The sequence below is a fragment of the Mobula hypostoma genome, chromosome 5 (genome assembly GCF_963921235.1).
Source record: "Mobula hypostoma chromosome 5, sMobHyp1.1, whole genome shotgun sequence".
NCBI lineage: Eukaryota > Metazoa > Chordata > Chondrichthyes > Myliobatiformes > Myliobatidae > Mobula > Mobula hypostoma.
In genome coordinates, this window is record NC_086101.1 from 145,111,367 (window position 1) to 145,137,937 (window position 26,571).

At 38.8% G+C, this 26,571-nt stretch overlaps 1 protein-coding gene across 12 annotated transcripts in view; it reads left to right on the forward strand.

Moving 5' to 3' along the window:
- LOC134347066 (multiple PDZ domain protein) overlaps positions 1 to 26,571 on the forward strand; it is a 234,251-nt gene that overhangs the window by 148,792 nt on the left and 58,888 nt on the right. For all 12 annotated transcript variants that reach the window (XM_063049149.1, XM_063049152.1, XM_063049156.1 and 9 more), the window contains 4 exons: positions 2,538 to 2,618; positions 6,575 to 6,667; positions 7,775 to 7,849; positions 25,435 to 25,615. In XM_063049149.1, the coding sequence (XP_062905219.1) occupies positions 2,538 to 2,618; positions 6,575 to 6,667; positions 7,775 to 7,849; positions 25,435 to 25,615 (430 nt within the window). The remainder of the gene's footprint in view (positions 1 to 2,537; positions 2,619 to 6,574; positions 6,668 to 7,774; positions 7,850 to 25,434; positions 25,616 to 26,571) is intronic.

Here is a 26,571-nt window from a genome sequence, read left to right on the forward strand (position 1 = left end):
ACTTTTTACCATTAATAGACCATATTACTCAACTTTCATCTAAATGGCTTCCTTTATATTTAACTTTGATTGGTCGTATTAATGCAGTTAAGATGTTTTTTTTGCCAAAATTTTTATATATATTTCAGGCATTACCAATCTTTGTTCCAAAATCTTTTTTTGACAAAGTTGACTCTAAAATTTCTTCATTTATTTGGCAGAATAAAAACCCGAGACTGGGTAAAATACATTTACAGAAAGCTAAGAGAGATGGAGGCTTAGCATTACCTAACTTTAGATTTTATTATTGGGCAATTAATATTCGACATATGAAATTCTGGTTACTGGACCAGGATATACTATCCATTCCTAAATGGGTAGTATTGGAATTACAATCTGTTCAGGGTTTTACACTTGGCTCTATTTTAGGTTCCTCTCTTCCTTTTGATTGGAAATGCCTTAAACAGGTGTCTAACCCGATAGTTAAATATACCTTGCGTATTTGGTTTCAATTCAGAAAATTTTTTGATCTTAATCAATTTGGGTTAGCGATTCCTATTTTAGGTAACATTTTTTCCTCCCTCTTTTACGGATCGTGCTTTTCAAATTTGGAAGACTAAGGGTATTTCACGGTTTTTGGATTTATTTTTAGATGGTTCCCTTATGTCTTTTGAACAATTATCTAATAAATATAATTTATCAAGAATACATTTTTTTAGATATTTACAAGTTAGAAATTTTCTAAGTATTATACTTTCTTCCTTTCTAATGCTTCCTCCTACATACATTTTAGATACTATAATCAACCTTAATCCATGTCAGAAAGGTGCATCGGCTATGATTTATAATATTATTATGAAACTTAGGAAAGCTCCATTTGATAAGATTAGGGTAGATTGGGAACAGGAATTGGGGTTTACCATTTCTGTGGATGACTGGGGGCAGATTTTACAATTAGTCAATACTTCCTCTATCTGTGCTAAACATTCCCTAATTCAATTTAAAGTTGTTCATAGAGCACGTATGTCCAAAGATAAGTTAGCGCGCTTTTATTCTCATATTAATCCTTTTTGTGATAGATGTCCGGGGCAGATAGCCTCTTTAACTCATATGTTTTGGTCTTGCCCTACTTTGGAAACTTTTTGGAGAGACATTTTTAATATTATCTCCAAGGTATTGAATATAGATATCTCTCCTCACCCTATTACTGCTATCTTTGGACTACCTAAAATTTCCAGTAATGTCTCCCCTTCAGCCCGTAGAATGATAGCATTTCTTACTTTAATGGCGAAAAGATGTATCTTACAACATTGGAAAGAGCTTAATGCTCCAACTACCTTTTTTTGGTTTTCTCAGACGATATTATGCTTGAATTTGGAGAAAATTAGAAGCAATCTTTATGACTCCTCATTTAAATTTGAACAGACTTGGAGATCTTTTATTCAATATTTTCATTTAATGTAATATATACCCTTCTTGTTTTTTTCACTGTTTTTAATGGAGGTCGGGATTGAGGACGTGATTTTAAGTTTAACTCTGTTTGGTTTCAAGTTAGCCCATTGCTTTGCGCTGCTTTTAGTTAGTTGCACGGTGGGTTTTTTTTTGGGTTTTTTTTTTCTTTTTCTCCATTGATATATATATAAAATTAGTATACTATTATGTTACCTTGGTATGTTATGTTTAAATTACATTGTTTGTAGTATTGTTTTTGTATTAATATCTTCTGTAATTTTATTATATTCTAACAATGTATTAGTGTCTATATGGCTTACCTTTTTGTATACTTATTTAATAAAAAGATTTAAAAGAAAACCACACTGAAAAAATAATTCCGACAACAATATTACAATTATTCAAACATTCAAAGCCATCTCTAATAACCTACAAAGCAGGAAGATAAAAATTATCTTATTTATATTTGGGAGTTCTAATAATTAAGTATTGGTTACATAAATTTCTGTTCATTAAGAAAGAATTGTTAAGAACAGTGCAGATAACGGGATTTTGGAGATCATCTTCTCGGGTTATTGAACATGAAGATATGAAGTTGGGCTGCATGTTAGCATAGCAGTTAGTATGACACTATTACAGGTTCAATTCCGCTGCTGTCTGTCAGGATTTTGCACATACTCTCTGTGGCGACCTGGTTTCCTTCCACATTCCAAAGACTTACAGGTTGGTAAATTAATTGGTCTCGGGTGTAATTGGGCAGAGCAGACTCATTTGGCCAGAAGGGTCTGTTACCGTGCTGTATCTCTAATACAAAATATGCAAAACCCATATGAACCAAAAAGAGAAAATGTTTTTCTGCCCTTTGGAGAATGGTATATATGTGCTTTGAGAACTAGGCTGAGCTTTTCAGACACAAAATGGAGATGATAGAATCATGAATCATGAAGCATGTAATGAAAATTGCTTTATGAATTCTACAGCAATAGCTATTTGAGGTTCATTTGCTTTCTTCCAGTGTAATAGTAGAATTTTGAATATGCTGTTTATGACTTTTAGTATTTATATTATTAATAAAATAAATTATGATTTCAAATTTAATTTTCTAGAAAGATCAGAATGCATCTCAGTTGCAAGCTGGAAAATGTCAAACTTTATTTAAGAATACTCAGGATGTGCTGCTTACCAAGGTAACTTTCTTGCAATTTGCAAAGCTTGTAAAATTCATCTAAAAATAATTGACGTCCTGCTTACTGTGGTATATTTCTTTGAATTTGCAGTGTCTGATGAAACAAACATTTCTAGATGTACAGGAACTAACGGCACATCCGATAAAATAATATTAAAGTAAAAAAGCAAAGCCATTGAAATTCTTTAAATACTCTGCGTGTCATTGGACTAGAGGAACTCCTGCTGAACAGAATGGTGCAGCAATAATTAACAGTGTAGATTTTGTGTTATTTCTAGCTCATTCATGCAAAGCAATATTTTGAAGTCTATGATGTGCTTCCTTTAAACTTAGATGGCCACATTCTTGGACGTGGTAGGTTTTGAAAGATTGAGATTAAAGATTAGCTTTATTTGTCACCTATACATTGAAACATACAATAAAATGTGTAATTTTCATCAACAACCACCACAGTCCATATACAGGAATGTGCTGGGGGCAGCCCATAAGTGTTTTCTGGCACCACCATAGCATGGCACAACTTAATAACCCTAATAAAGGCATCCGTTAGTCTTGCAAGACCATGGATCTGCGCCTGGAAAGTCTTCACTCTCCAGGGCGCAGGCCTGGGCAAAGTTGTATGGAAGACCAGCAGTTGCCCATGCTGCAAGTCTTCCCTCTCCACGACACCGATGTTGTCCAAGGGAAGGGCATTAGGACTCATACAGTTTGGCACCAGTGGCGCCACAGAGCACTGTGTGATTAAGTGCCTTGCTCAAGGACACAACACGCTTCCTTGGCTGGGGCTCGAACTCATGACCTTCAGGTCGCTAGTCAAATGCCTTAACCACTTGGCCCTGACCTATACAATACGTCTTTGGAACATGGGAGGAAACTGAGGCACTCAAGAACTCATGGTGAAAATATATAGACATCTGACAGACAGTGGCAGGAATTGAACTCCATTTGCTGATTGATGGCACTACACTACTGTGCTGTCCACAGTAATGTTTGTGAGCAGTAAATGGGGTATTAATCAGGTAATTCAAAAGTCCAGACATATAGGAGCTCTGACATATAGTCTTCCCTCTTTCGAACATATTCTCCGTCTGAATGCTATTCAAGTTGTTACAGTTAACATCCTTGCATGCAATATCCACAGTCCTGGACCAGATATGGAGCCTGAAGCCAGGATAGTGGATGCCCAATGAGTGGGGGAAGGGAGAATTTCTTAATCATGCAGAGAGATGCTCTAATTGACAATCCCTAGGTGGAAGTTGGGCTACAGGGTTAGAAGTAAGGTTAGATAGGTAAAATTGAATTCTTGTCCTACCAGCCCTCAAGATATTATGTCTTTATCCAGTAGCTTTTCTATAGCCCAGGATAAATAGTTTTCCAGGGTTAAACCTGGAAGCAGCTGAAAAATACACAAAGCCTCATTGGTGAATGGTGCGTATCATGGGAAGCTGATTGGTTATCATCACTAGCCCACCTGTTCCATCCAACTTCCAAGGTTTGTCTTTAAATTTTCACAATTGTAACATCCAATTCAACACCAGTCAGCTTAACTGAAACCTTATGCGATTTATTCGTGAGATGCTGGTGTCCCAAGCAATGCCAGTGTTATAGATTCCTCATTTTCCTTTAAGAATCAGCCACAGAACAGAGTTTGGACCCACATATAGGCCAGATTGGCTAAGACTAAGAGGTGCCAACTATGATTCACCAGTTTTGGGAATGTGAAGATCATCTGCTGTCTGAGTGGCATGTTAGTTCTCAACAGAGAATAGTTTCTTAAAAGTAGAGGAATAGAAAAATAGTGTTCCGAGAGATAACCACAATAAATTGGGTTTTGATTCTACTTTCCCTGACTTCAGAAAATTTCCTATTAAAGCAACAGTATTTTTGTTACAAGATTGGATGATAATTGTACCAATTTTCTGTGAGAGTATTAACCATCTTCTAGTATTGCTGCTTCTGACATTGGAGAGTTTGAAGTAAATTTATTATCAAGGTAAGTATATGTCACCATATACAACCCTGAGATTGGTTTTCTTGCAGGCATACTCAGTAAATCCAAGAACCATAAAGAATCAAGGAGAGATCACACCCAACACGTTGGACAAACAGCCGGAGTGCAAAAGACAACAAACTGCAAATACAAAATAAAAAATATTAATAAAAATAAATAACTAATAAATATTGAGAACATTAGATGAACAGGTTGTGGGAACAGTTCAATGATGGGACGAGTGAAACTGAGTGAAGATATCCGTACTGGTTCAAAAGCCTGATGGTTGAGGTGTAATAACTGTTTCTGAACCTGGTGGTGAGTTCTGAGGCTCATGGACCTTCATACTGATGGCAGTGGCAAGGAGAGCATGGCCTGGGTCATGGAGCCCTTGATGACTGATGCTGCTTTTCTGCAACAGCACTTCGTGTAGATGAGATCAGTGCAGGGGAAGGCTTTGCCCATGATTAATTGGACTGTATCCACTACTTTTTGTAGTATTTTCTATACAAGGGCATTGGTGTATCGGTACAAACCAATCAACAAAACTCTCCACCACATATCTGTAGAAGTCAAAGCTTTTTTTTCTTGCCAAATTGTAACAAACTTCTAAGGAAGTAGAGGTGCTGCCGTGCTTCCATGCTTACATGCTGGGCCCCAAGAGAGGTCCTCTGAAATGATAACACTGACTGGCTCATGGACAGCTGGTTCTTCCTCCTGAAGTCAATAATCAGCTCCTTGGTCTTGCTGGCATTGAGTGAGAGGTGTTTGTTGTGGTACCATTCTTGCCAGATTTTCAATCTCCTTCCTATATGCTGATTCATCAGCACCTTTGATTCCACCAATGGCAGCGGTGTCATCAGCAAACTTAAATATGGAGCTGTGCTTAGCACCACAGTCAAAGTGTGTAGCGAGTAGAGCTGAGGCCTAAGCACACAGGCTTATGGTGCATCTGTGCTGGAGGAGGTTGTGGAGAAGGTGTTGTTCAATCCAAACTGAATGGGGTCTGCAACTGAGGAAATTGAAGATCCAATTGCACAAGGAGGAATTGAGGCAAAGGTCTTGATGCTTATTGATTAATTTTGAAAGGGTGATGAAATTGAATGCTGAGAAGCTTTCAATAAAGAGCATCCTGATGTATGCATCTTTGCTGTTCAGCTGTTGCAGGGTTGAGTGAAGAGCCAATGAAATGGCACCTGTTGTGGAACTGTTTTGCCACGAGGTTCCAAGTTGCTTCTCAGGCAGAAGTTGATAGGTTTCATCACCAAGTTCTCAAAATACTTCACAGTAGATGTAAATGCTACTGGACGATAGTCATTGAGACAGGTTACTGCGTTCTTCGTAGGCACCGGTGTAATTGAAATTTGCTTGAAGCAGGTGGGTACCTCAGACTGCCAAAGTGAGAGGTTAAAGATATTTGGTGACCACTCCAGCCAGTTGAGCAGCGTAGGTACTCCTTCTGGGCCAGATGTTTTCTTCAGGTTCACCCTCCATAAGGATGCTATCATGTTGGCCTCAGAAACTGAAATTACAGGGTCATTGGGAGCTGTGGGAGTTCGTAAGGGTTCCTCCATGTTTTGTCGGTCAAAATGAGCATAGACGGCATTGAGCTCATCTGGAAGCGAACCCCTGTTGCAAGCTATGTCGCTTGATTTCACTTTGTAGTAGGTGATGGCATTCAAGCCCTGCCACAGCTGTTGAGCATCCTTCACTGATTCAAGTTTAGTCTGAAATTACCACTTTGCCTGAGATGGCTTTCCAGAAATGGTACTTAGACCTTTTGTTCTTACTTAGTCACCAGACCTGAATGTCAATGATCTGCTGCTCTGCAGATTGTGGATCTCATGATTCAACCAGGGCTTCTGTTTGGGGAAGACTCTGAATGATTTTGTGGAAATACACTCATCTATAGAGTCTATATATTTGAACATGTCAATGGAAAGCTAAACGTGTCCTTATTTGTATAGGATCAAAGTGGACTAGGAATTGCAATTAGTGAAGAGAGTACCAATGACGGAGTGGTTATCAAGAACCTAACAGAAAATGGAACAGCGTCAAAGGTAAGTTTGAAGAAAAAACAACCAAGTACATTTCAGAGGACACTTCACTATGTCAGAGCATCCGGAAGTATATTACACCCAGTAGATTGTTCTAAAGGAGATGGAGACTGAAGTTACACTAATAGGAGGCAAAGTTCAGAAATACTTTTAGTGATGTTAATTGAGGGCTGATGTTTTCCAACCTCCCTGATCATCTTTGAAATAGTTCCATGGGATTTTCTACTCTAATAAATTAACAGTACTTCACCCTAGATTTTGTGCTGGAAATCCAAGGCCTTCTAACCCAGTTAAAAATACAACAATTTAATGATCAGTTGATTCACTGATTTAGCAATGTTGCATATGTAAACTTGAGTCACATCATTTAAAAAAAACAAAAAAACTCTTCAGACTGGTAGAGATATCTATGAACTGAATTGAGATTTACGTAAAATATGTAAGACTTACTGTTTTAAAAAAAAGTCCAAGTTGCACCTGAGGTTGTGGGCATGGAGAAAAATGGGTTTAGTGGATGGCTCCTATCAGATGAGTTGTAAGCAGTAGAACAGTCCTTACACGACAGCATTTGACACCAGGGTATTATTATTGCTTGAAAGGAAACTCTCAAAGAAGTAGTCATTTGGCCAGGTGTTGAGATGGTGATGGTAGGGAAACAGAGCCACAGAAAAATGTTGCTGTTGGCAGTGGATTAACTAGATGATGGAAAATGAGGAAGATCAGGGAAATACCTATGGAACAGTGGTGTGTGTGGATAGGAGCGGTCACTGAGAAAACTTAAACAAGAATTTCCCTCATAAAAGATGGATTTTTTTGAGCACCTTGGAAGTAGCCCCATTAAGACTTGGAAAATGCTGAATAGACCTCAGCACCCTAGTAAGTGTTTGCATCAGAGGGTGACAACATCATTATTCAAAGTTTTTTATTGATGTCGTAGATTTTGTGCACACTGTGTTTTCCACATGCCCGATTGCCTCCCTGTGATGCGCATCGTTCCCAGAGAGAAGCAGAAAGGAAATCCCAGCAGTATGTGAGGACAGAGAATGATTAACTGTGCATGAGTTTCGAGATCTGTTTTGCTTTGTAACAAAAAGATCTGTGTTTTTATAGGATGGAAGAGTTAAGGTTGGGGATCGAATCTTGGCTGTGGATGATGAACCTGTTGCAGGTCATCCAATAGAAAAGGTATCTATTAAATATTTAATTCTATCTGCTGTATAGTATATTTACGGTGCTTTGTAGAAGTATTAAGCCCCCAACTCTTTGTTCACATAAATGAGTATTGTAACCAGGGATTTTGATCAATTTCACTGAACATTTTTATTTGTGAATCACATTCTCCTTTTTTCACAGAGTCTTAAAAAAACGGAGAATTGTAAAGCATGAAAAATTCAAATTTGAAAAACTGAAATGTCAGCAGTTCAAAAGTATTCATTGCCCTTTGCTCAGTACTTAGTTAAATCGTCTCTAGCAGTTAAATCATCTCTAGCAGTTATTGCAGCCAGTAATAATTGTCTCTAATAATAGGTGTCTCTAGTAGCTTTGCATATTGTGATGGAGCAAGATTTGCCCATTCCTCCTTGCAAAATTGCTCAAGTTCTGCCAGGTTAGTTGGGGAGTGGCAGATGACAGAGTCTTGAGGTCTTGCCAAAGATGAGCAGGTTAAGGTCAGAACTTTGACTGCGCCATTCAAGGACATCAATTTTCTTCATTTGAAACCACTCCATGGTTGTTTGGCAGTGTGCGTTGGGTCATTGTCTGGCTGCAAAATGAAATTCCTCCCGGTTTAAACTTTCTGGTAGAGACATTTAATCAGGATCTCAAATGTATTTTTTACAGCATTCATCTTCCCATGTATCCTGACCAGATTTCCAGTCCCTATTACTGAAAAGCATCCCCATAACATGATGCTACCTCCACCATACTTTACAGTAGGGATGGTGTTAACTGTCTGATGTGCAGTATTAGATTTATGCCACAAAGCTGAAGCCAAAAAGTTCCACTTTAGTGTCATCCGAGCACAACTCCATCATCTACATCTTTACATTATCCTTTAAGTGACACTTTGCAAAGTCTTAACGGGCAAGGGTATGCTTTGTTTTCAGGCAAGGCTTCTTCCATGCCACTCTTCCATAAATACCACTTTTGTGCAAGGAATTAGAGATTATGGAGTCATGAACTTCATTTACCGTTGCAGCCACTGACTTTTGCAGCTCATTCAAAGTGACTGTTGATGTCACAGTAGTCTCTCTGACAAGTGCCATTCTTCAACACCTGAGCCTGACCTAGGCAGTGTAGCTGTGGTTTTGCATTTTTTGGCATTTTTTCACAATAGACAACATTGAGCTCCACAGTATGTTTGGTGCCTTTAAGATGTTCTTGTACCCTTCTGCCGATTTGTTATTCTCTATTATCATTTCCCTGACTTGCCTTGAATGCTCTTTTGTCTTCACTTTGGTTTGGTCTGTTGGAAATCTACCAAACTGTTGGGTATTCTTAGGAATTCATTGAAAACAGGTGATCCTTCAATTTTCTATATTAGCAGATTGGGTGAGTTAGTATTGCACCAGAGGAAAGTTACTATAGTAAATATAAAGGGGATGAATACTTTTTCAGCCTCTCAATTTTGGTTTTAAATTTTTAGTAAATATTCTCTTCCTCCACCACTGGTGCATCGTGACTGAAGTGTGTACCATTTACAAAAATGCACTGTTTTCGTCAGCAATACCCAAGCATGACTCCTACAACCAGGAGGGACACCTGCCATCTGCAGATTCCTTTCTTGTTGTGTGATGTCCAATTTTGGAGTTATGTCACCATTTCATTATTGTTGGAAATCTGTCCTCTACGGAAGTACCCTCGCAACAGAGACTAAAGCAGTTCACAGAAGTTAGACTCCTAAACCTATCAATGCTTGAAATTATAAGTATTGAATATACCTAGTCTCTGAATTAACATTAAACTTAATTTTTTTTTATTTTTATTTGGATAAGGAATTCACAAATATCATGTACTTTTTTCACACATATAATCTTTTCCATTTTTATTTATATATATATATATATATATATATATATATATATATAACTATAATTATTTATACATTCTTAAGTACACATTGAGATGATATAAAAGGAAATTAGACACTTAAATAGATAATTATGTACTGTGGTAATTCTAATCTATTAGGCTAAGTAATGATATTAGTTGTTAAGAAAAATGGTAATAATAGTTTCCATATAACTCTTCTGGACCATTTCCACTGGTCCAAAATGTTGTATGTAAGCCTATGTAACAACCATTGTAGCTGTTTATATCCTAATTTGTTCATGCTTGCTCCTGCCCGCGGACATAATTATCCAATCCCTATGTACTTATTTACTTATTTTTTTCATTTTTTATCCCTTTCCCAAATCTTTCCCTTTACTTGTGTTAATTCTCTATTTTCCAAAAGAAAACAAAAAAAAAAGACATTTAGACTAGGGGTGCTTACGTTAGCAATATTACTGTGTTGATGAGAAGAGCAATATAAATCATTAGGAGAGTCATCTAAAGTCTGCTCGCATTGGGGTTATATATTCAATCCATTTATTCCAGATTTGATAAAATTTTTCTTTTTGAATTCTCAGGGAGTAAGTCAACTTTTCCATTTTAAATATTTCCAAGATAATTTCGTGCCAATCTTCTAATGTAGGTGATATTGGATTTAGCCACTTTCCAGTGATTGATTTCTTACTTGCCGCTAAGAGGGCCTGCAGCAACTTTATATCTTCCTTCTGTTCAAGAAACAATACATGCCCCAAATAGAGCGTCTCAAAGTTCAGAGGTATCTGGGACCTAAGTAACTTAACTAATGTTCTATGAATACCTTCCCAATGTAAACTTAATTTAGGGCAATCCCAGAAAATATGAAAATGATTTGCCTCCTTGGAGCCGCACCTTCTCCAACACGTCACGTTTGTATCTTTATATTTTTCCTGATATGGGGTTTTGAAGTACCTTATAATGTTTTTCCAACAATGTTCTCTCCAAGTCAAAGAATTAGTCGAGGACCATTGAAAGCTGCAGGCTTTCCCCCAAGCCTCCTCTGAAAGTACCAACCCCGCTTCTTTCTCCCACTTCTCTTTAATATACAGTGTATTTACATTTTTAGCATGGGAGAGTGCATTATATAATCAAGAAACTGATTTACTAGGTATTGAACTGCAAGCCGAATTCAGAATCTTGAAAAATTCTAATTCTACTGTTGATAGGTCTGTATATCTACAACTCTGGTTAACATAGTTTCGTACTTGAAGGTACCTAAAAAAGTCATTGTGTTCTAGGCCATGTTTGTCCTGCAGGATTTGGAAACTTTGTAATACTCTTTTATCTATAAATGAGAGGTAGGTTGTAAGACCTTTCTTTATCCATAGCTCAAATCTTTTATCTCCTCTGTTGGGAAGGAATTCGGTATCATATGCACACCATCTAAAGAGTTTTAACATGTTATTAATTCCACATGAATTAACCACCTTCTGCCATACTTTTAATGTAAGATTTATCCAACTGTTTTTAAATTTTTCCAACTGGGCCATCAGTCCTTTGTCAGCTATTGAGGCCTGTAGAGGAAAACTGTCAACTAATCCAAATTCTATTTCCTTCCATCTAGCCTTATATTCCCTATTACACCAATATAACAGAGGGGTTATCTGTGAGGCATAAAAATAATTTCTCAGGCAAGGAAGAACCATACCTCCTCCTTCCTTCCCTAACTGTAAGGTGTTATATCGAATTCTAGGTTTCTTTCCTTGCCAAATGAAGCGGGAAATCCATTTGTTCCATTCCCTGAATTAATTATCATCCACCTCCATTGGTAAAGTACGGAAAAGATACAATAACCGAGGAAGAATATTCATTTTTATAGTATTTATCCTTGAATTTAAACTTAAAAAGGGATAAGATTCCATCTATGCATATCTGCTTTTATCCCTGAGATTAATGGCCCATAATTTACCTGTGACAGTGTTGAAAGATCCTTCGGCAGGGTTATTCCTAAATATTTTAATGATTTAGCTTCCCACTTAAGATCGTATGTATCCTGCAATTTTTTGGATGGTGTATAATTTAGGGACATAACCTGCGTTTTCTTTACATTTATTTTATAACCTGATATTTTCCCAAAGTCATCCAACAGTGTAAACAATCCTATAAATGATTTTTCTGGTTCACTCAGATAGACCAAAACATCATCTGCGAATAACGCCACTTTCTGTTCAATCCCTGCCACCTTGATACCTTTTACGATTTCGCTCTGTCTTATTAGTTGGGAAGCAGTTCAATATATAGCGCAAAAAGGAGAGGAGAAATTGGGCATCCCTGTCTAGTGCCTCTCTCTAAGATGAAGGAGTCAGAGAGGTCCCCATTTATCTTAATTCAGGCTGTAGGGCTGTCATATAGAGTCTGAATTACTTTAATAAACTTTTCTTGAAAGCCAAATCTTCCTAACACTCTGTATAGGAATGCCCAACTAACCGAATCAAAAGCTTTCTCAGCGTCCAATCCTACTACCATTGTCATTCTATCATTCACTACTATCATTCTTATTAACCTGTTCTAATATGTGAAGAGTTCTCCTTATGTTGTCCTGTGTTTGTCTTTGTTGAATAAATCTAGTCTGGTCTAAGTGGATTAGGCCAGGTAAAAGCTTTTCCAATCTGCGTGCTAATATAGATGTAAATAGTTTGTAATCTAAATTAAGAACACTAATTGGCCGATAATTGCCACATTCTAGTTTATCTTTACCCTCTTTAGGAATAACTGAAATAATCGCTTCTCTCCAGGAAGGTGGAGTTTCTCCTCTCTGCAAGTTCCAATTAAAGGTGTTAAGTAGTAATGGGGCTAACTGTGTCTTCAGGGACTTGTACCACTCTAAGGTTACCCATCAGAACCCAGGGACTTTCCAGCCTTTAACCTAGAGATGGCCACGTTCAGTTCTTTGACAGTTACTGGTTCTAATAAATTTTCATTTTGTAAATCTGTAGGTTTAGGTAGATCTAAAAAATTCAATACACTGGCTATATAGGGCTCATTGGGGGCCCGGGGTTGGGAGTACAGCTCTCGATAATATGTTTCAAAACTCTCTTGAATTTTCCCTATTGTACTTCTCACAAGCTTTGTCTTTGGATTCTTTATTTTATGAATTGTATTGTCTGCTTGTTGTTTTCGTAATTTATATGCTAATAATCTAGCTGATTTACCTCCTACTTCATAATTCTTTTGTCTCAGGTAAAGAAAATTTCTTTGAGTTTCCAACGTATAAATATCGTCAATTTCACTTTGCAATTTCCTAATTTCCTGTTTTCGATTTGAATTACTTTTGTTGCTATCTACAATTTGAAGTTGTTTTAATTTTCCTTGAAGGTCTGCTAATTTTTGTGCATTGATTTTTTTCATGTGAGTGGTAATGGAAATAATTTTCCCTCTCAGTACAGCTTTCAATGTATCCCATAAGATCACTGGTGATATTTCTCCCCTTAATCTCTCCATGACTTTCGGGTTATTGAGTATATGTGAGTTTAGCCTCCATAGTGTTTTCCTCATTTTCCTTTCCAGGATTAGAGACATAGAGACTGGGCTATGATCCGACAGATCAATTGTTGCAATATTACAGTTTTTTATCCTGAGTCTATCTGTATTAAAGATAAAGAAATAGTCTATCCTTGAATAGGCTGAATGAGGGAAAGAGTAATGTGTATAATCTTTACTAGTAGGGTGTAATTCCCTCCAGACATCTATAATTCCCAACTCCTCCATCAATGAATTCATTTTCCGAGTCAGAGGTTTATTCTGAGTAACTATTCTTGAAGAATCTAATACAGGATTTAATCTAATATTAAAATTCCCTCCACAAATTACTACCCCTTGAGAACTGACCATTAGGTCCAAAATGTGTCTATAAAATGACCATTCACAACCTGGAGGAGCATAAACATTCAGCAATGTTATTTCTGTACCTTCTATTCTTCCTGTGATTTTTACAAACCGTCATTCTTTGTCTTTAGTCTCTGAAATATGTTCATGATTAAGAGTACTTGATATTAAAGTAGCTACCCCTCTTTTGTGACTCAATTTATATGATGAATAAAATACATGCTTAAAGCCCATTCTTTTTAATTTTCCATGTTCAGATTGGCTCATATGTGTTTCCTGGAGGAAAGCTATTTGTGCCCTCTCTTTTTTCAATTTAGACATAATCTTATTTCTTTTAATTGGATTCAAAACCCCATTAACATTATAGGAAATTATTTTTACCAATTCAGTTTGCATTTTTCTCTGTAGAAAAAAAAACACTCTCCTTTTCTAACCAAACAGTAAGCAATCCCTTCTCAACAGTAAACCAAGACATATAACCACACCCTAGACATTTTTGAACGTGTAACATTTGAAAATTTTTCCCGACTTCCCACAGTGAGGCCTGAGCACCAACCCGCCTCAGTTCAGAGGGATAACCTCTATCTTCACCCTGTGTTAGAGGGCCCTCAGCAGTTTGAATAATCATAGAGAATTTTCTCCTATTTATGTCTCGACCATATTGCTATCATTCAAGTTATTCCGCCTAGTTTATTTTCAGTTACCAGTTTTCATTTTACCTTTAAGTCCGATTTACTCTTTCAGTCATTTCTCTTAAGTAATCTGTATTCTCTGTACATTCGCGTCTGAATATTTGCAGCTTTTCCTTGTAGTTTGACACTCTGGTTCGAGTGGAGCGTCCTCGCCACACTGGCTGCCATGACTTCTGCCGAATCCTCTCCAGTAGCGACTCCGGTTGGGTGATAACTTTAATAGGTAGTCCCCGGTCCGCCAGGTCCGACGCTGCCTCCTCCACCGTAGCATAAGTTTTTGTCCCTTCGTCATAAAAGACTCTCAGCCGAGCTGGATACAGGGTCTGGAATCTGATGTTGTTTTCCTTCAGGACTCTCCGTGTTTCTGTATATTCCTTCCACCTGTCAAGGATTCCCGGTGCGTAATCCTGGTCTAAACTGATTTTACAGTTGTTCCACATGAAACCTTTATTTTGCCATGCCTTTTAAGCACCTCTTCCTTCGTTCTGTAACTGAGAAATCTGACCAGAATCGATCTGGGCTGGGCGCCTGCCGGAGGTTGTGGTGCCAACGCGCGGTGAGCCCTTTCTATCTGTAGGTCTTTTACGTCTGGTATATCAAGGTTCTCTCTAAGCAGCTTTTCTATGAAGGGAATCATCAAACTGGATTTACCTTCAGTTCCTTCGGGAACTCCATAAATCCTCACATTTTCCCTTCTTGAGCGGCCTTCTTGATCTATTAGTTTCCACTGGAGCTGGTCTTGCAGCTTCAGCATTTCTGCTATCACTTCCTCGGCGTTTTGTAGCTTCTCTTCAATTCCAACAATCCTCGCTTCGACTTCATCTATCCGCGAGTTAGTTTTTACTATTTCTCCTTTAATATCTTCCAGCTGTTTGCTGCTATCTTGTCGGACCTCGCAAATCTCTCTGAGAATCAAAGACAGAGTCACCAATTCCCCCTCTTTATCTCCGTCCTGGCTTGCCGTGGGGGAGCTAGGCCCGTCGCCTTGCTGCGTCTCTTTATGTTTATCAGCCTTCGGAGCGGACTTTTTAATCTTGTTCTTAGACATCATCCTTGCCCCTTTTATTAATATAGTTATGCAATATTAAGTATTTGTCTAAATTTGATTTTGGGGCAGTTTACCTTCTTTTTTGTCGAGAGACCTTTTCCTTACGCCGCCATTCCCTTGATGACCCGGAAGTCTTCCTAAACTTAATTTTCTAAAGCTGTATATTTCTTTCTATCATCAGCGAAGCAAATTATTTCAAACAAAAAAATTAATTAATATTCATGTTAATTAGCTACTGTAAATTAATCCAAATTGATAGGTGAATGGTAGAATAAGGAGAAAATTGGGAATGTAGAGGATTAGGTTACAGTAAAAATTAGTGAGGAATGGGATTGCTCTGGCAGCTGGCATTATTTTGATGGACTGAAGTGCCTCCTGTATTTTAAGGAAGTTGAGAAATTTGTTCACATTCCAGGCCATTTGCAAATGTTCATCTTAAATTGATTTAAAACCCATCTTCAGTTTATTTTTTATTTTCTCTATGTTGAACATAGACAAGTTCATCTGGTACTGAGATGGTATACAGATCATTTAAGTTATAAATGTAAATAATATATGTAATAGGAGATTAATATGTGACACATTTGAAAATGCAATGTCTTATCAATTACATAATGGTACAGGTGCGCATTCCTTTATCTGAAATTCTGAAATCCAAAAAAGTTCCGAAAACCGAAATTTTTTTTTGCCAACAGCTGACGTCACTCAGGTGTGACGTGGCAGCACTAGCAGAGGCCGCCAGACGTCAGTTGTGGCTCAGCGCTCGTACTGGTTACACATGCATTTGCTGTTCGCTGATATTTTGTGTTCACTGTTGACTTTGTGTTTAATATCTCACTGTGAAAATGTCAAACAGAGCTGCAGATACCCCTGTGGGTAACAATGAGAAAAAAAGAGAAGGAATCTTCTCTATCAGTAATGCAGATAGTGGAGTTATTGCAGAAGCTTAATCGTGGTGTGTCTGTGCGGCGTCTTACTGAAGAAAATAGTGTCGGAACTACCACTGTATATGATTTAAATAAACAGAAAGACAAGTTACTGAAGTTTTATAGTGACAGTGACGTTCTGCATTTATTCCAATAAGTCATTTACCATGTGTTTGATTCGGTTCATTTGAAGCTGTATATCTTTATGTTTTATTGAATGTTTTGGTTGGAAATTATATTTCTTCTTGTCATTATTCCCTAAACAATACAGTATAACAATTATTTACATAGCATTTACATTGTATTAGGTATTATAAGTAATCTAGAGATGATTTAAAGTATACGGGAGGATGTGCATAGGTTTGGTGTACTGCTGGGTCTTAAAGTCCACCGCACTGACCAGGTTAAATAAGGGACTTGAGCATACGTGTTTTTTGGTATCGGGGGGGCGGGGGCGTGGGTCTGAAATCCGAAAAATTCTGAGTTCTGAAATGCAACTGGCCCCAAGGATTTCGGATAAGGGATTGTGGACCTGTATCAGTGTATCTAAGCTGCAATATTGCTTGGTGCTGAATGTGGTATTTAACCAATGGTTTGGTGTTTTCATACTATGCAATAAAGCCCTGAAAAAATAATGTCTCTTTTTCTTTTGTTCTTTCTAATTTGGTCATTTCAAAATTGTCCACTTCCACCAGCATGTTCGTGGAAAAGAAATTTCTTCTAGTTGTTTGTTCAGCAGACCAAAATAATCTGTTACTAATTGTCCAAGTCTTATCTCAAAGAATGAAAGCGAACAGCAAAGTAAAGTTGGAGCTGTGTAGACAGGAGAATTGAGTTCTGAAATTTATTGGCAGGAGCTGATTAGAATATCGGTCCCTTTTTCCTAAGGGTGCCCAACCAAATTAAGATACTATGTGTGTACTAAAAAGGTTGTGGCACTACCTTGAACATTGTTCAAATATTTTTAAACACACTTTATTTTTCATCTCAGTGCCTCACCTCCTAAGCATCTGTTGCATCCTGTAAGTAAACCTATTAAACTCAACGTTTTCATTCTCCTCAATTCCTTGTGTCTCTTTCTCTGAACTTTTCTCACTGAGCAGATGAGAATCTATATTAATTGCTTCCTTCAGTACTATTTTCTTCAGGTCACAGATTCAGACACCAGGAGCTTTTTCTTTCCACATCTAGCAGTATAAGTTAGACTCCTGATTCATTTGCGGAGCCTCACTCAGTCAGAGTACTTGTGCCTCTCAGCTATCCACGTGCACTGAAAGTTGTCACAGAGTCCTAGACCACTGAAGGAGAAAAGCCAGCCCACACACTGGATGGGAAATTCAGCTACTGGTGTCCATCTCCACTGCTGAACAAGCAAATGCTGAAGACCTTTGACAATATACTCACCTTCCAACCTGAAATGATAGGAACCAGTATCTATTTATTAGACCATTAGACCATAAGCAGAACTAGGCCATTTGGCCCATCGTCTGCTCTGCCATTTCATCATGGGTGATCCATTACCCTCTCAACTCCATTCTCGTGCCTTCTCCCCATAACCTTTCATGCCCTGACTAATCAGGAACTTATAAACCTCTGCCTTAAATGTACCCAGTGACCTGTGGCAATGCATCCCAGAGATTCACCACCCCCTGACTATAAAGAAATTCCTCCTCGTCTTTGTTCTAAATAACATCCCTCCATTTTGAGGCTGTGCCCCTTGGTCGGAGACTCCCCCACCAAAGGAAATATCTTCTTCACAACCACTCTATCTAGGCCTTTCAACATTTGATAGGTTTCAGTGAGATTCCCCCTCCTTTTTCCAAATTCTGGTGAGTATAGACAGAGCCTTCATTCGTTGCTCGTATGATAACCCTTTCATTCCTGAACCTCCTCTAAACCCTCCAATGTCAGCACATCCTTCCTTAAATAAGGAGCCCAAAACTGGTCACTATACTCCAAGTGAGGCCTTACTAGAGCCTTATACAGTCTCAGCATTACATCCATGCTTTTATGTTCTTGTCCTCTTAAAATCAGTGCTAACATTGCATTTGCCTTCCTCGTCAACGAATCAACCTGCAAATTAACCTTTGGGGAATCCTGCACAAGGACTCCAGAATCTCTCTGCACCTTGGATTTTTGAGTTTTCTCCCAGTTTAGAAAATAGTTTAAGCTTTTATTCCTTCTACGAAACTGCATGACTGTACGTTTCCCGACACTCTATTCCATCTGCCACCACTTTGCCCATTCTCATGATCTAAATAATTTCTTCTGCAACCCCTCTGTTCCTCAACGCTAAATTGTCCCTTCACCTACCTTCATATCGTCTGCTAACTTGACCACAAAGCCAATGATACTGTCATCCAAATTGTTAACTGCAACAAAAAAAAAATTAGTTTCAACACAGACCCCTGTGGAACACCACTGGTTACTGGCAGGCAATCAGAAAAGGAAACCTTTATGCCCATTCTTTGACTCCTGCCAACCAGTCAATGCAAGTATATTTCCTGTAATACACTGGGCTCTTGTTTAGCAGCCTTGTGTACAGCACTTTCTCAAAGGTATTCTGAAAACCCAAGCACACAACATCCACCAATTTTCCTTTGTCTATCCTCTTTGTTGGAGCCTATGATTTGCAGTTTGGAGATTGTTTGGGTGTTTCAACACTCTGCAGTCTCCGAGGAGAATTTGAGGGGCAGAGGCAGCATCTGAGAACCGCATGGTGAGAAGGCTGCAGGGTGCAAGCTGATGTTTGACTCCATTTCGCTGATCAGAGCTTCCATTGTTTGCCAATTAAAGCAACGAGGGAGGTTGAAACATTGAGACAAATGTGGAAGGTACGCACCAGCTGCCTACCTTCTGATCACTGGTAGGATCACTCTGCTTCTGGAGAGAGAAGACTGTCTTTTGATTGCTGTTGGGATTGCTCTGCTGCGGAGAGGGGAAGACTGCTTTTTGATCACTGGTGGGATCGCTCTGCTATTGAAAAGAAAAGTACTGTCACTGGTCCTGGAGAATGTTATCCAGGTTTTCTGCATTTTGGATATGGATTTAGATTATAGATTTTTATCAGTGTAAGGGGATTCTTCTTTTATGTTACTGCTAAGGTGAATAAAATGGTTTCTTTGTTGTGTTAAAATAAAATGGCTTCTCTATGATGTTAACTGCTGAGACAGTGGTTCTCTCTCTAGCAGCTTGTTTTGGGTTATAATTACTGATAACGGGAATTGTATTCATTTGCTAACCAATTGGGTTCGATTTTATTCTTTCCGTGTCTGTAAGCTATTGTTTTCGCGGGCTTTGGGGAGAAGGCGGATGGGGACAGAGAGAGGAGACGCAATGCTGTAAACTGGGTGACGGAACGGACCCCGAGTGGGAGTCCGAGGCCCAGGGTTTTTTGGGTGGAGAACCGAAGAGGAAGGATGAGCTGGATGCACTCTGGTCGAACACCGTGGTTGGTCCCAGGCGGCGGGTCAAGAAGGTCGGAGGGGATTGAATGGTGGAAAGAAGATTCCGTTAATTGAGCTCCAATGGTTGTGCACAAAGTGGTTGAACTTTGATAAGTTTGGTGCCTTTTACTTTCCTTTTATATTTTGTCTCTATTAATTACATAGTTTCAGTAAGATCTATAAAGTATAATCATTGAATCGCATATGGTGTACTGGTCTGTTATTTGGTGTGGTGGGGTACATCACACGGCATCTACACAAACTCAGTTACAGAGTTTGGAGGGCCCGAAGGCTGCTCCCCCTAGACGGAAGCGAGCTGAGCGAGCCTGAGGCTTACCGGGGGCTTCATCAGTCTTGAGAGTTTCTCGTATTCTGTAGCTTTTGCCCAATCTGCCTCTTTTTTTTTTCATGTGGGGGCGGGGGTTCAAAGTACCTGTTTTGATTTTGTTCATTTTTGTCTGGGGAGGAGGGATTTGGATGTTGATGATCATACTGCTTTCCATTTCTTCCTTGGCTTCATGGTAATCTGGAGAAGACTTTGAGTTGTATACTTTGTTAATTAATGAACCTTTTTTTTTTATCTCTTCAAAGAATTCCAATAGATTTGTCAGGCAAGATTTTCCCTTAAGGAAACCATGCTGACTTTGGCCTATTTTGTCATGTGCCTCCAAGTACCCTGAAACCACATCCTTAACTATGAATCCCTATATCTTCCCAACTACTGAGGTCAGGTTTACTGGCCTATAATTTCCTTTTTTCTCTGCTTCCCTCCCTTCTTGAAGAGTGGAGTAACATTTGCAAATTTCCAGTCCTCCAGAACCATGCCAGAATCTCATGATTCTTGAAATATCATTACTAATGCCTCCACAGTCTCTTCAACTACCACTTTTAGAACCCTGAGTTATAGTCCATCAGGTCCAGGTGACATATTTAATTTCAGACCTGTCGGTTTCCCAAGCACATCTCCCTAATAATAGTAACTGCACTCACTTCTGTCCCTTGATACTGTCGAGCTTTCAGCATAATACTAGTGTCTTCCACAGTGAAGACTGGTGCAAATTATTTATTCAGTTTGTCTGCTATTTCATTGTATCCCTGTACTACCTCTCCAGCATCATTTCCAGTGGTCCCAATATCTACTCTCAACTTTTGTTTAACACATTATATATCTGAAAAAACTTTTGGTATCATTTTTCAAATTATTGACTATCTTACCTTAGTATTTCCTCTCCCCCCCACCCTTGTGTTTTTTTTTTAGTTGCATTTTGTTGGCAAACACAGCCTTTATGCACCAGGTCTTGTAGGCCTCTAAGCCATTTTGTTACTGTACATACCCATCTCCTCTTTTATGAATGTGCTGATTGTTCTTTTCCAGTTCTGTGATCAGCTTTCTTCTATATTCCAGTGCTCTGAAATATGGAAAGAAGCCTTTCAGCCTCCACTCCAGAATTAAGGTCACTCAATATCGATCTTTGGGTTGCAGCACTCGGACGTGATTCCATACATGCACACTTGGAGGCCATTGCCTCATTCACTGGAGTGAGCAAGAGAATGGCTATTATGCTAAATATCCACATAAGAAAGGTCTTCCACCTAACTTATCCCATTGATCAATGATGTTTCCAACCATAAAAATTTTCAGCGAAACCCTGGAAAATATGCACCATTTCCCATTATCTCAGGAGCCATCTCTCAGTGTTACCTCCAAAGCCACTTGAGGACAAGAATGTTCAAGGGTTAAGATTTCAAACTCAGAAAGCTCATAATCCACTGGGCAGCAGTTACTCTCCAGCTTCTGATTAGCTTTGGAGAAATGGACTCCTACATTCAAAACACCAGAGAATTGCTACAGATTCTGCAGAATTCTCCAAATTGATTGGCAGAATAACTGAACCAACATCAGGATTCTCTCTAAAGCTAATCCTACCAGCAAAAACAGTCTAGTTGCTTTCAGCTGCACATTGCTCATAATACTAGATTTTACTGCAAGCTCTATCATAGGGAGGAGGGCAGAGGAAATGATTTAAGGCTATTTTCAAGGTCTCCTTGAAGAAAAAAAATACCATTCTCACCAACTTAGAGATGTACAGTATAGAAATGGGTCCTTTGTGCCAACACATCCATGCCAACATTTTGGCCAACTACATGAATCACATGTCCCTATATTAGGACCATCTTCGAGCCTCTTCTGTTTTAGTGCCTGTCTTAAAACCTCTTAAACAAATAACAGCACCTCCTTATTAACATCATAATGTTTTAAATAAATGCTCCCCTCAAATCCTTTTAGAACAACTTCCTCTTACCTTAAACCTTTGCCGTCTTGTTTTTAATATCCTCTTTCTGGGAAGCAGATTGTGACTAGCCACCCTACCTATGCCTCTTAGAACCTTCAGACTCATAGAATGGAATAGGCATATCATGGAAATATGCCTTTCAACCCAAGTGGTCCGTGCCAACCAATGTGCCCCATCCAAGCAAATGTTTGCCCTGTAATCTTCTAAATCTTTCCAATCTATATACTTGCCCAACTGAAATTTTTGTAAGTTACTGTGCCTGCCTTGGCCATCTGTCAGTTCATTCCACATAGATTTCACCCTTTGTGTAAGAAAAAAGTTGCCCCTTGTTACAAGTATCACCCCTTGTAATAATGATGAGAGAGGCACAGAGAGAATCTGTATTTACTGACAAGTAACCTTTATTTAAAATAACCTTTAGTTATTACCTCAACTAAAAGGCATGTGGGTTCACAAAGTAACTACCTGTGTGGACCCCACTAGAATCCCTGACACTCCATGAACCATCAATGAAGAGAAAAGGTATTACCCGGGAACGGCGTCTACACTGGCCAGGCATTTTTCATGGCTCCGATCTCCATGTGTCTCTAGAGTCCTCCTTATCTTTGATGGTTGGTCTCTGATTGCTGGAGAGTTATCACCATTATGTATCTGGAACTCCTGACTCTTATAGTGTTTCTTATCAGTTGAGCCAATGGGATGGAGATGCACCGGTTCAAGGTCACTTGCCTTACCTGGGTCACCTTCTTACTGGTTCTAGTCCAGGTCTACAACCAGCGTTGATTTGTGGTTCTGCCCCCCAGCCTTGTATTTGTGTCTTCCAAACCAGTTAAACTAACAACCCAGACACGAGGAATTCTGCAAATGCTGGAAATTCAAGCAACACACATCAAAGTTGCTGGTGACACTGAGTCTAACAAGATTACAGATTGCTCCTTCGGTGGGTCTGTACTTTACATAGTAGTTGCTCATCAGAGAATGGTCTCAGGTTTAGCATGTCATTACCCAAAGCTGCTTTTGTCCACACTCAATTGCTCTGTTGGATTATCCCAGAGCAAGAATCAGTTAAGAGTCCACAAAATGGGAAAACAAAGACAATTGGCTGGTCTGCTCCCCCGTCCTTGATTCATCTGAATTCAAAAATTTGTAGACTGTAGTTCCTTCTGGCCAACACCCCTCAAGTTCTCATGATCTTTCTCCTCTCTCCTTAACCCTATTGCCTTTAGTTCTTGATTCCCCAGCTCTGGGAAAAAGACTGAGTGCAATCTCCCTATCAATACCCCACAATTTTAAGTATTTCTGTCTTGTCATCGCTTAGCCTACCTTGCTCCGGAAATGCTTGTGAATCTTCTATGCACTTTCTCCCATGCAGTCTTATCCTTCTTATAGAATAGCAACCAAAACTGCATGTAATACCTATCTGCAGTCTAATCTGTGGTTTGTAAATTTGCAACATACTGTCCAAAATTTTGTATTTTATCCCCCAATTGATGAAGGCAAGCATGCCATATGTCAGTTTTTCCATCCTATACACCAGTGTTGCCACTTCAGGGAACTACAGGCTTGAAAACAAAAAGTCTGTCCATTCATTAACACTTCTTTTACACTATGTGTTCTCAGCCCATTTACCTTCCCAGAATGCATTACCTCACACTAGTCAGGATTATGTGTCATCTATCAATGCTGTGTCCAACTTTCGATCTGATCTGTATTCTGCTATAGCCTTCAACAATCTTCTGTGCTCACCTCAAATTTTGTTTCATCTGCAAACTTGTTGATCAGGTACAAGTTTTTGTGCCAGGCAATAAATGTGCTCTCTGAAAAACTCTTGGATGCACGTAAGAAAGCCCCTTGCACAAAGGCAATCCCAGTCAAAATTGGAAAAGTTAAAATTTCCACTGCTCTAACCATATCACTCTCGCACCTTTCTGCAATTTGCTTAATATTTGTTCCTCTAATTCCTGCAGTCTATTGGGAGACTTGTAGTATACTCAGCAAAGTGATTGCTGTATTATCCCAAAGTTTGACCCGTCTGGCCTCAATGGACAATCATTCCCACATATCCTGTCTAAATTCTGCTGATAATGTTCCCTTTCAGTGATCCAGCATTACCCCTTCCAATTTGCATCCCACTCTACTATTTTTGAAACTTTTATACTCCAGAACATTAAGCAGCCAGTACTGCACTTCGCTCAATTATGTTGCTATGGTTGCAATAGTATCATAATTCCAAATGCTGATTCACGTTTTAAGACATCTGACTTACCTGTGAGGCTCCATACACTAAAGTGAATACCGTCCATCTTGCCAGCCCTTCCATAACCCCTCTGTCTGCACTGCCTATTGAACTTACATGATTTATCCTCTACTTGTGCAAATCTCTGGCCGGTGATCATTCAGAGTGAAGAAGGAGCATTCAACATGCCACTGAGAACATGAGAGAGCATGTCTCCTGCATCAACTGTGTCGGAGACTGTTGATTCAATATTGAGCTCATTTGCCACCTCAGAACCCACCGAACTGGTGTAGAAGCAGATGGTCAGATAGTTGAGCCCGAGAGAAAGAAGAAATACAGTGCCAGGAAAATCACATATTAAAATTCATGCCAAATAAGATAACATATTTATGTGAATAATTGACAGCAGCCTCTTGTGTATTTTATAACTAGTGTTGTTTCTGTTGGAGTCATTCACTCTGTTATTATTCTGATGGGGCTTACAATAATTATAAGGAAGAAAGTAATGTTCATGCTCAATCTTGAGCCTATGGCACGTTAAATAGTTGTGTCAAGATGTTTGAGTGGAGTGTAAATTAACCTTGGTTCTGAATATTTTGTTTTTAATGTTGCTGTTGTCTTCCATTTTAGACGTGTTCTCAGACTGCTTGTTCTTCCATGTTCTTTTGCAGAGTCCTTTTAATATGAATGTGTCAATTGCTTTGGAATGAAAGCATTTTTAACACTAACATACTAGTTCTATCATGGCACACTGTGTGTTGGAATATTTTTTTCTATATCTGAGAAGGATTGTCCTTTTATATTTAAGTTGAAACGTGGAAATGTCAAATTATGAAAATATTTCAGTTATAAAATAGGATGAGTAAAACAAGTTGAAAAATAACAAGCCTTTAAGTGGCTTCATGTTAACTTCATTAGCACATAAAAGAATCATTCACATGATCTACCCTACGCAATGATAGTGGATGATTAGTACAATCCAAGGTGACAGTGCACCAAACTTGGTAGGAACTTTGGAGGCCTCATTGATTATTGCCAAGCTGTGTCCATCGAAGTTACAACTAGGCATTGACTAAGTGACACAATCACGAACAACATAATCTTGCAGTCACCTGGTATTTTGAATGCAAATCATTTCTTACAAAGGCATTAAGAGTTGTAGATTTAGTAATTTAGTTACATTTGACTTATTGATACATTTCTGGAATTTTTCAAGGTTATAAGCTTGCTAAAGCAATCAAAGAACACTGTTAAACTAACCATCAGTTCGGATGATGTGAATTCAGAACAATCTGAGACGCTGCCTGCCATCACTTCTTCAGTAGATGTCAAAAGCATTCAGCCTTCTTCCATGCATGGTATTGCTGCCTCGCCTGATCTCGATTCCAGCAATAAAGGTAAGTAACAAATATGACTAATATCCAAATATGATATATTAATGCTCTAATTGTCATCTGACCTCTTGGGCGTTCTTGATCACCTTCCCTCATTCATCTGCCTTCAGCTATCTACAGTATATTTAAAAACTAGAATTCCCATTCTAATTTTGCCTCAGTATCATTTCTGTTTCTGGATGCTCTTTCAAATCTCTCTCTCTGATAAGCCCTGGATCAGCTGTGGTGTGTACTTAACCTCTACTCTCTACTGCCTGTTACACTGCTGGCTTTTAGGGCAGTAAAAAAAGGTGCTTCATCTCTGTGTGTCAGTAGCTTGATTTTCACTACTGTCAGTCATGCAAGTTCTGGATGAAGGCTCAGGAATATCGTTGCACTCAGATTTTCCATAACAGTTTTGTTTTACCAGTCAGGGTTGTTAGCCTTGAGCTGAACCCCCAAACCTGGAGGACCTGTCTTAGTCTGGCCTCTCCCCATTTACCTGTTTGACATGAGTGACCTTACCAACCAAGAGCCAAAGCATAAAGCCCTGACTCCAACCAACATAGGTCTCCAGGTCATTGAGGCACGCAAACCTCCAAACCCTATGACAAGGATGTAGTCTTCTTGGAGGGAGGTGTATTTAATATTTCTCTTATTGAATAATATTGTAAATATCTTAATTGGATAAGCATTCTTTGCTTAAATAATTAATTATGGATTATCTGTAAAACTACGTGAATGGCATATGTCATTACACCACCACATCATGTGAGTGAGCGCCTCACCAAAGTAAGTAACAAATTAAGTAGACACTTTATCTCCAGCTCCCTTTTTTTTCCTGATTAATTTGGAAATACAGAACATAACAGTGGCAACTAGTAAGTTTAAAAATAAACCTGAGATGACTACCTACCTGTAGAAGTGCAGTGAGGTGTTTGAGTTCAAAAAAAGCGCAGCGTATTTTTCTTCAGAAAAGG